The sequence below is a fragment of the Phaethon aethereus genome (assembly GCF_964289735.1).
Source record: "Phaethon aethereus genome assembly, chromosome: 2".
In the NCBI taxonomy this organism is placed as follows: Eukaryota; Metazoa; Chordata; class Aves; order Phaethontiformes; family Phaethontidae; genus Phaethon; species Phaethon aethereus.
The window spans coordinates 171,060,799-171,071,406 of NC_138582.1; the positions used below are offsets into that span (position 1 = coordinate 171,060,799).

Here is a 10,608-nt window from a genome sequence, read left to right on the forward strand (position 1 = left end):
GAAAAGCATCGGGAACGTCTAAACCACGCTGAACTGCGACTTCAGCTCCCACCTGCCCTGGGGAGCTCGCTGGCCGCATCCCCAGCGCACGGCACGCTTAATATTGTATGTTGATTAATTGCTTCATTTCCTCTCTCCCGAGGAGCCATGAGTTTTGGCTCGTGGGTGAATCCGTCTCCGGAAGAAATCGGCTCCCGCGGGAAGCGAGACGGAGCCGCGGCCGGAGGGGAGAGTGGTGGGTTCCCTGGGGAGAGACCCCCCTCCGCGCTCGGTCCCAGGGCAGGGCGATGGCCGTCGGGGGGGGCTGCTTCTGATTTACACCGGCAGAACCTGGGCCAACGTTGCCAGAGCTGCCAAGGGGTTTTGCCGGATGGAGATGAGGAGCTGAGGGGTGACAACCCCGGGGCGTTTCGGCTGCAGAGCCCAAAATCCCACCGACATCCCGGGCAGCTCCATCTAACGGAGGCTGTTTGGGCAGGAGGTGGCCGGGAGCACGCTGTCAGTGACGGTCACTCCCCCGCGCACCCACGCCTCGCCGGGGGACCCCGTGCCGGGGACGGGGATGGAGCGGACCCCGTGAGCAGGGTGCAGCCCAGGCGCCTCTGCCAAACATCCCGGGGTGTCCCATCTGCGCCCGAGCGTGTCCAGGGTGGCGGGACCCCAGGGGGTCCCCACTCCGGTGGGATGCGTTGCACCCCTGGCAAAGCTGGGGAGGGCAGGGAGGGGGGACCGGGCACCCACCACCCCCTGGGTGATGCGCGGGGGGGGCCGGGGGAGCAAGGACCGAACCTGCTGTGTCTGTGTCAGGAGATCGCAGGCACCGGCAAGACTTAACTTTAAAAAAAAAAAAAGTTTTATTTCAAGATCTTCCTCTTTTTTTGTTGTTGTTGTTTTTACTTGTATTTCAAAAAAGTGGGGTAAAAGTACAAAAAAAGTCAGTTGGGGAACAGCAAAGATTTAGAAATCACAGCGCTGAACTAACCCAAGCGATAGACACGGAGCACAAACCAAACACCCCCACGACACGACGCGGCCAAAGGCCGTTGACAGCCTTTGGCTTTGTATAATTATTAATTAATTCTTGTTTCCCTCTGTACAAAACACACCAAAGCATGCCACGGAGCGGGAAAAAGAGATACCGGGTGGGGAGGAGACGGGAGATCTGTACAGCAGGGGATGGGAGGGCTGGCTCCCGCGCTCGCCTCCTCACGTCAGGTTGTTCTGCAGGCAGTTGAGCTCGCCGCCGTCCCGCTCCCCTTTGCCGCCGTCGTGCTTGGGCGACGTCGAGTTGTGGATGTGAAATGGCTCCTCGTCCTTCAGGCAGGGCTTCAGGGGGTCCTGCAGCTTGTGGGGAGCACCGGCGTCGTCCTGCCAGGAGAGACGGGGCGGGTCAGGCGACGGCCGTGCCGTGGGGCGCGGCGCTGCGATGGGGGGGTGACCCACGGCGGGGAGCGGGCGAAGGCACCGGTGTCCCCGCCGGCATCCCGGCATCCCCGCCCGGGCCGTGCCTCCTCGCGGGCAGCTCGTGGCAGCAGGCAGGGCTGCCCGCAGGCGACCCCCACCACCGTCGCCCAGCCAGCGCACGGCGCGGCACGGCGGGAGCGCGGAGCCGACGGCGCGGGGGGAGCCGGCGGGCGGCAGGGTCCGACCCACCCGCGGCGACTCGCTGCTGTTCCCCGCCACGGGACCCCGCTTCGGGACGCCCCCAGCACCCAAAGCCGCTCGCCAACGGCACCCGAGAGCCATGGGAGCCGTCCCAGCCGCCCCCCTCTCCAGCCGCCCCCCCGCCCCCCAGCTTCTCGCCCCACGTCCAGCCCGGCTCGTCTCATCGTCCCCGCGACAATGAGCGACTCCCGCGCGGCGCCTGGCAGGAGGCCCCAGGGGTTGGGTTTATTGCGGTTCGTTAGCGTACAGCCGTCCCCGCCGTGCCCCCGGCCCGATCCACCGGTGGCAAAGCCGGGGACGCCTCTTCCCAACGTCCCCCCACAGCCGCCGGGAGCATCTTCCCCCCGGGGCTGGGCTGCGCCCCGAGTTTGTCCCACAGCCATGGGGAGAGCGGCCCCCCCAGCACCGGGGCCGAGCTCCGGCTGCGTTGGGCGACGTCTGTTCCCGGATGGTCCCGGCGTCGCCGTCGGGGCCGGCGGGGCAGGATGGGCCCTGGCATGGGGGGCTGCGAGGGCGGGATGGGCCATGGCGGTGAGGCACCCGCCGCCATCGTAGCGGTTACGATGGTCTTGGTGCCGCGCGGCGAGCGGCGGATGGACGGAGACGCCCAAGGGCCGGTGTCATGCGGCCGTGCTCACGCGGGGACGGGAAACCTCCGTCGTCTGGGCACCGACCCTGCGAGCGGCGCCCGGCCACGCTGGGGCTTGTGCCATCGGCTCCACGGCAAAACCCCGTGGGGTGGGCACCGCTGCCGGGGCACCGAGCTCCGTCGCCCGCCGGAGGGGCTGCACCGCACGTCCTTTCCCAGGGGTGTCAGCCCCGCGGTCCCCTCCGCATCCTCGGCGCGCTGCGTCCTGGGCGCCGCGCGCTGCTGCGGGACCGAGCCTTCCGCATCCCGGGGGGAACGAGGGACGGGTCAGACCCCGGCGAGAGGCCAGGGAGCGGCACCGGATTCATCCCCGGGTTCATCCTCTCCGCAGCGGGGAGCGAGCCGGCTCCGGGAGCCTCTTGCCAGGGTGGCCGGGCGGAGCGGCGGCAGACGCTACGGCTGCTACAGGCGGTCGCAAGACGGGGAAAACCGGCGGCGGGCTAAGGCAAAGGCTAGTGGGACCTACGCTCCTCCTCCGGCTCGCGCTCGGCAGAGCCCTTCGCTTCTCTCTGCTGCGGTTCGAAAGGCAGGAGGTTGGAAGGGCAGCCTCGGGGGGACGCAGGCGGCCGCGTCCTGACCACGCCAGCCGAATCCCGGAGCGTCTCATCCTCCGGCAACGCCCGCCGCTGCCGGCCGTCGCCCGCCGGTCCTGCCCGAGCGATGCCGCGGCCGGGGAGCAGCGTCTGTCGGAGCCACGAGCGTGGCGGTGCGATGTCCCCAACACGAAGATGCCGGCACAGCCGCCCCCGCCACCCGTGCGCGGAGCCGAAGCCACCGGGCAGCTCCGGATGGTGGCTCCCCGGGGTGCCACGCGGGCAGGAGGGGACACCGACCCCCTGCCTGGCCCGGGTCCGGTTTGGGTAGTCGGGGCGGGATGCGGCACGGCAGGACCCGACAGCGAGGGGAGGGGGCGGTGGCCATGGCGGGACGGGGACAGGAGGGTGCAGAGGGACCCGCTTGCGACGGCGTCACCCAGGCAGCGGCGGGACCACAGGAGGAGGGGACAGACGAGACGCCACCGGACAGAGGGACAAGGGTAGGACAGCGGGCGGGAAGCGGGGACGGTGCCGCGGAGCCTCCTTACGTTCGGGTGGAGCCCTCGGCGATGGTGGAGAGGGAGAAGTTGTCGTTGTGCAGCTCGGACGGGGTGCGGTATCTGCCGGCGGAGAGGACAGCGTGGCCGTGAGACCGGGGAGGCCGGCGAGCACCCCCGCGCCCCCGGCCGCGTTTTGGGGTGAACCGTATGTCGGGGGGGGGGGGTAAATGCCTCCAGTACTGGAGGTCTGGGGGCTAAATGTCCCCAGGGACGGAGGTTTGGGGCTAAATACTCCCAGATCTGGGGATTTGGGGGGCTAAATGTTCCCAGCTCTGGGGGGTTGGGGCTACACGCCCCCAGCTCTGAGGATTTGGGGGGGGCTAAATGTCCCCAGGTCTGGAGGTTTGGGGTCAATGCCCCTGGGAAGGTGCAGGCAGGCGCAGGCAGGGGGGCCCTGAGGGCAGGCGGGGGCAGGCAGGAGCCGCGGGCTCCCGGGGCCAGGGAGGCAGAGCCATGGGCTGGCACCGGGCTCCGCTGCTAATTGCACTTGGCACTCCCAAACACTAATTAACAGCTCATTAAGGACCCAGGCGGGGAGGGCTTTCTCCTCCCGGCTCCAGGGAGGTGGGCAGCAATTGGTGGGGTGGGGGGTGACCCCGACCTTCCCCAGGCCTGTCCCCGGGGACACAGTGGGGACCATCTCCAGTGGCCCCTGGGCAGCCTGGCGAGCCCAGCCGGTGGCCCCAGCTCCCAGCGCAGCAGATTAACTGGTGCCAGTCAGGAACAGCTTTAAAGGATTAACCGCGGAGCAGGAGCCACAAGCCTCGTCCCCGCGGGGCACCCGCCCCCGGGAGCTTTCCCACCTGCCGGCACCTTGTCCCCACCGGCACCGGGGGGGTCGCGGTGCCACCGTGCGGGGACGGGTCCGCATCCAGCCTCGGTGCCACTGCCGGGAGCTGAGCTCTGCGGCTATCGAGGTGCCACCCCGGCGCGGTTGGGGACAGTTTTGGGGGTGCCAGCCCTGTCCCAACGCCACTCACTTGGTCTTGCGCAGTTTGCTGTTCTCCGTCTTGAGCAGGTAGAGCTTCTTGGCGAAGAAGACGGTGAGCATGAAGAGCAGCAGCACCACGAGGGCGGCCGGCCACGCACATCACCTGGAAGTCGGTGACGATGGCTTCGCAGCGCGTGCCCTTGTGCCACGTGTAGTCCTGCGTGTTGCACCTGCGAGGGGACACGGTTAGGGACCCCCGCCCCAAAAACGCGTCCCCGCCCAACAGAGCATCCGAGGGGGACACCGGCGTCGGTAATTGGGGAGATCACGGATGTCGTGATGGGGGACGAGATGAACAGGTCCCTCAGGGCCACCCTGAGAGGTGTGAGCCCCCGAAAGTGGGGCTGAGCGAGACGCGTGACAGTGGGGGATGCCGGGAGCGGGGCCGGGGTCCCCCCGGGTGATGCTCGTCCCCCGCACCCGCAGCTCCCGGCCCCAGAGGCGGCGGGGAGCGAGATGGCTGCGGGGCGGGGGGCACAGCCCCATCACGCCACACACCCGCGTCCCCCCGTGCAGGCGGGCTCAGCGCCAGCCGCACGGCGCGTGCCGAGCCGTACGGCACAGCCGGCACCGGCCCTCCCCGGGCGCAATCTGCCGGGGCTGATTAGCGCAGCGGCCCCAGAGCCTCGGCTGCACGGCCCTGACCTAATTCCTGCCCAGCCGCCGCTCGGGGGGCAGGGAAAGCCCCTCGGTGCCCCGGTGGGATGGGGCTGCGAGGGCGAAGGGACCCGGGTGGGGTGCAGGGGGTGGAGAGCCCCCATGCGCCCCCCATCTCCCCGCGGGCCCGGGGTCCCCGTCCCCATCCCTTACCGGCAGAAGGCCCCGTGGCTCTCCACCAGGTAGCACTGGCCGCCGTTGTGGCAGTAGCTGGGGACGAGGTCGCAGACGGAGCGGCAGGAGCTGTTGTGCCGCACGTAACCGCTCCGGCACTCGGTGCCGTTCTCCGGCTGGCCCCGCTCCCCTGGCCGCGGCCGCGCCGTGGGCCGCCCCCCGTGACGCTGGAGGGCTGCGGCAGGGCCACGTCGCGGCGGCCTGTGGGTCGGGGGTCCCGCGGTGCCGGCTGGGCGCCGGGTACGGCTGCGGTGGGCGGCCGGTAGCGGTTCTCATCCTCCAGCCCCCCATCTTCATCCTCCTCCTCCTCTTCCTCCTCGTCCTCCTCCAGCTCGTCCTCCTCGTCCCCGTCAGCGTAGAAGGAGGTGGTGGGGTAGAAATCGGCTTCGTCGAAGGGCGTGAAATCGTCGTAGAGCTCGTGGAGGGCCCACGGCGTGGCCGCCCCTCCGGCTCCCGCCGGCGTGCCGAGCCGGCCGCCCCTTGGCCGCCTGCGGGGAAGCCCCCAGCCCCTCGCCCCCCTCAAACAGGTCGTAGTAGTCAACGTCGATGATCTCCGAAGCCGTCCGGTCGGTGGGCAGCTCGGCCGGGCCCGGGGCGGCGGTGACGGGCTCTGAAGCCTCCAGCCAGGTCAGATCTGTCCGGCCGCGAGCCCCCTGCGCCGGGGCCGGGCTGGATGCGGCCACCCAGAGCTCCGGGGGACGCCCCGAGTCCCCCGCGGCGCCGGCATGGGGCTGGGGTCACCCAGCATGGGGGTCCGCGGCGCGGCCGAGCCCCGGCCGCCAGCAGCAGGTCGGATTCGGCCGAGTCGGTGGCAACCGCGCCTGGGGGCTGGGGGCTTGGCGGGTGGCCGTGAGCCCCCCAGAAGCCCCCGGGCTGGGCAGGGAGGCTCGCGTGGGCCGCTCGCCGCTCCCCGGCTCCTCGGGCTGCCGAGCGCCACCGCCACCGTCGCCCCGTCGCCGGGCCAGGTCACCGCTGCCTGGCCGTCCTCCGCCGAGCCGGCTTTGGGGGGCAGAGCGCTGGCATCGCCCTCCCCGGCGCACCCCGCGCACCCCTCTGGCATCGCCGCCGGGTCCGTGGTGGCGGCCGTGCCCCCCCGGGGGGCTCTAGCTGGGGTCCCGCCGGGGGCTCGCCGCTCGCCGCGGCCCCTCCGGGGCTGGTGCCGTTGCTGGGCCCCCCCGGGGGGTCTCTGCTCGCCGGGTCCCAGCGTGGGGGGCTGCTCTGCAGGGAGCCCTCCCAGCCTCTCCCCTCGGCCTCGCTGGCATTTTGGGGGGGCCACTCGGATGCTGGAGGGGGACAAGGAGGGGAAGACGTGTCAGAGGGGCCACCGCACCCCGGGGAGGCCGCGGCAGCCTGGGGGGTCCTGGCGGATCCCTGCCTGCTCGACCTCGCACCCACCAGCACTGTGACAAGGTATTGGGGTGGGGGGGCTGCACCCCGAGTCTTTTACATTCTCTCCCAGGGACCGAAGGGGCAAACCCTGCAGAAGCCCCAGCTCCATGGGTCCCCCCGCACCCACAACAACCCAGTCATCACCCCCAACTCTGCGACCCCCCCCCACCACAACACAGTCCCCCCCAAGCCAAGCTGCCCCCAGCCCGGACCCCCCAGCAGCCCTGCACGGGGATCCGGCCTCTCCTGCCCCTGCAAGGGGATCCAGCCCCTTACAGCAGGATCCAGCAATGGGATCCGGCCCCCTGCAAGGGATCCAGCCCTCCTCTGGTTCTTGTAAGTGCACCCCATAGACACAAGGGGATCCAGCCCCCCCCAAATAGATCCATCCCCCTCTGCAAGGGCATCCAGCCCTCCTCCGGTTCCTGCATATGCACCCACTACACACAATGGGATCCAGCCCCCCTGCAAGGGGATCCAGACCCCTTACGAGGGGATCCAGCCCCCTGCAAGGGGGTCCAGCCCTCCTCTGGTTCCTGCAAGTGCAATCCATACACACAACGGGATCCAGCCCCCCTGCAACAGGATCCAGCCCCCTCTGCAATGGAATCCAGCCCCCTTACAGGGGGATCCAGCCCTCTCAGGTTCCAGCATGATCACAAGAGGATCCAGCCCCTCCTCTGGCTCCTGCAGATGCACCCCATGCACGCACAGGGGGATCCAGCCCCCCCCAAAGGGATCCAGCCCCCTCCAAAGGGATCCAGCCCCCTCTCAAAGGGATCTAGCCCCCTCAAAAGGGATTCAGCCTCCCCTCAAAGGGATCCAGCCTCCCTCAAAGGGATCCAGCCCCCCCCGAAGGGATTCAGCCCCCCCCGAAGGGATCCAGCCCACCCCAAAAGGGATCCAGCCCCCCCCCCGGGATCCAGCCCGCCCTGCAAGAGGATGCAGCTCCCTGCAACGGGATCCAGCCCCCTTAGAAGGGACCCCCCCTCCGGCGCCTGCAGAGGAATGCAGCCCCTGCGGGCACCGCGCAGCCCCCCCGCCCCCCGCCCTCCTACAGGTGATCGCCCCCCCCCCGCGCCAGGATCCGGCCCCCCCCCGGTGCCGGATCGGGCCCATCCCGCCCCGTCTCCCCGGTACGTACCGAGGGCCCCGAGCGGCAGCAGCAGGGCCAGGGCGAGGGCGGCGCGGGGCCGGGCAGGCGCGGGGGCCATGGCGGCATGGAGGGACCGGCACCGGCACCGGCACCGGCGGCGGCTCCGGCTCCGGCTCCGCCCGCGCCGCCGCTCCGCTCCGCTCCGGGGGCCGGGCCGGGCTGGGGGCGGGCGGGAGCCACCGGCCCCGCCCGCGGGAGTGGGGACGGCGCCGGCAGCACCGGGACACGGCAGCGGGACCGACACCCCCTCCCCGGAGACAGCACCGGGGCACCCATCGCAGCGGCCCCCCCGCAGCGGCATCCCTCGCTGAGCCCCCCAGTCTGCTCCTGCAAGGGGGGCGCATCGCTGCACCCCCAGCATCCCACCAGCACCAGGATCCCTTGTTGACCCCCCGCAAAAAAACTGCTTCTGCGGGGGGGGGGGCCATCTCTGCACCAGCATTAGAACCAGCACCCCCCAGCACCCCCAAAAGGTACCGGGATTCTTCACTGACCCCCCCAAACTGCTCCCCCTGCACCCCACCAGCACCAGGATTCTTTATTGACCCCCCCAAAAACGGCTCCTGCGGCGGGGGGGGCATCCCTGCGCCAGCATCAGGACATCCCCCTGCAACCCCACCTGCACCGGGACCCCTTGCTGAGCCCCCCCAAACTGCTCATGTGGGGGGGGGCACCCCTATGCTGCCCTCTGCCCTCTCAGCACTAGGATTCCCCACTGACCCCTCCCCAAATCCCCATGCACCCCGCCAGCACCGAGACCCCCCCACCAGCATCCTCAACTGGTATGGGGGGACCCCCACCCCGCACCCCCAAGCCCCCCACTCATGCACAGCCCTGGGGGGCTGGGGGCACCCCCCACCCCACCGCAGCCACGAGGTGAGGGCAGAGCGCCAAAACCCCGGGGTGAAGCCCCGGCCCCCGCGTCACCACGGGGCTGCTCGGCCCCCCCAGGTGAAGGCCCCGGTGTCAGGTCGGACCCTCCTCAATCCCCCGAGTGGGCACCCCACAGCCGCGGCGCCACTTCCGGTGCCAAACTGGTCCAGATGCCACCACGGCCCCGTCACCCGTCCACGCAGGTGCCAACGCCAACAGGCTGCGGGCACAGGCAGGGGCGCGGGCAGGTGTGCAGGCAGGGGCGCGGGCAGGTGTGCAGGCAGGGACGCGGGCAGGGGCATGGGCAGGCACGCAGGCAGGGGCGCGGGCAGGGGCATGGGCAGGGGCGCAGGCAGGGGTGCGGGCAGGGGTGCGGGCAGGGGCATGGGCAGGGGTACGGGCAGGGGTGCGGGCAGGGGCGCAGGCAGGGGTGCGGGCAGGGGTGCGGGCAGGGGTGCGGGCAGGGGCATGGGCAGGGGTACGGGCAGGGGTGCGGGCAGGGTGCAGGCAGGGGCGCAGGCAGGGGTGCGGGCAGGGGTGCGGGCAGGGGCATGGGCAGGGGTACGGGCAGGGGTGCGGGCAGGGGCGCAGGCAGGGGTGCGGGCAGGGGTGCGGGCAGGGGCATGGGCAGGGGTACGGGCAGGGGCGCAGGCAGGGGCGCGGGCAGGGGTGCGGGCAGGGGTGCGGGCAGGGGTGCGGGCAGGGGGCTGCTCCAGGCTGTGGCCCAGTGCGAGGCGGGGAGGCTGAGCCGGCACCGCGGCCGGACCGAGCAGGGCAAGAGCCAGAGGAGGAGAAGCCGCCCAGACGTGACCGGCGTAGCAATGGGCCCGGGCGAGCTCAGCGGGACCGCGGGCCGGCAGCGGGCCGGCAGCGGGCAGGCAGCGGGCAGGCAGCGGGCAGGCAGCGGGCAGGAGTCAGGGCAGGGCCGAGCAGACAAGCACGCACCAGGGAGCCAGGCACGTGCGCAGCCGCGGGCGCACGCGTGGGTGGGCACGGAGGGGACCCCCGGGGACCCCCCGCCGGGGGCTCGGCTCTGCCTTCACGCTGCCTGCAGCCACGTAGCGGGGACGCACGCCTGCTCCCTCCTGGCCCCGACAGAGCCGGGGCAGCACCCAAACCCGGCGGGTGCCACCGCCGAGCCGGGGGACACGCGGCCCATCGCCACCCCGAACCCCCGCTGCAGCAGGGGCCGTGGCTGTGCCGGGGACGACCGCGTATGCGGGGACGCCCCGAGCTGCACCGGGGGGGCTCAGCCCGGGCCCACGCACGGGCCCTGCGCCTCTGCCGTCCCCCGCCCCGCTCGCCCCGCGGCCACCTCGTCCCCCGGCTGGCCGAGGCTTTCCGAGGTCACCACGCGTCACCGGAACGCGCCGGCCATGGCTGCTCCCGCATCCCGCAAGGATGCTCGGGGCAGGACCGGGGGCCCTGGGGTGCCATGGGTGCTCCCGGGGGAGCCCATTCCGGTGCCTCCCAGCCCATCAGCTCAGCCGTGACCCCCCCACAGTGCACCCCTCGCCCACGCCACCCCACCCCGGGCAGAGGGGCAGCCGTGGGGCACGTGAGTGGGGGGTGCTGCAGGGACTGGGGGGGAGCCGGGCCGCGGGGGGCCGGTGGGGCCGGGGGTCCCCTCTCCCCCCGGCAGCCGCCACGCCTGGCCGGGCTCCCCGCGCCGGGAACAAGCCCCGCTCTGTCCCCGCTCAAAGCGGGATTGAAGGGGCTGCACCTGCTTAGTATTCCTCGCGCTTCCGCCCCGGGATGCGTTTCCAAGGGGACCGGCCGAGGGGCCGCCGGACGGACGGGGGGACGCGGCTGCGGCAGCCGGGGCAAAGGGGCACAAGAGGCATCCGGGTCCCACACGCCGCGCGGGGCTGGGGGTCCCTCCGCCGCCTCCCCGCCGTCGCAGCCAGAGGCCGAGGGAGGACGGGCGGGGTCCCGGGGACGGCGCTGGGGACGCCGCG

At 71.8% G+C, this 10,608-nt stretch overlaps 1 protein-coding gene across 1 annotated transcript; it reads right to left on the reverse strand.

Annotated features, from left to right (window-relative positions):
• Positions 1-401: 401 nt before the first annotated feature.
• CSPG5 (chondroitin sulfate proteoglycan 5) lies at positions 402-7,835 on the reverse strand (the record flags this gene model as incomplete). The annotated part of the gene is given in 15 exon segments (XM_081996408.1): positions 402-1,368; positions 3,399-3,409; positions 3,412-3,470; positions 4,391-4,489; positions 4,491-4,571; positions 5,212-5,386; positions 5,389-5,676; positions 5,679-5,738; positions 5,741-5,953; positions 5,956-6,006; positions 6,009-6,077; positions 6,080-6,157; positions 6,160-6,321; positions 6,324-6,515; positions 7,766-7,835. Coding segments are annotated over 15 exon segments (1,770 nt in total). The 3' UTR covers positions 402-1,206.
• Positions 7,836-10,608: the final 2,773 nt, after the last annotated feature.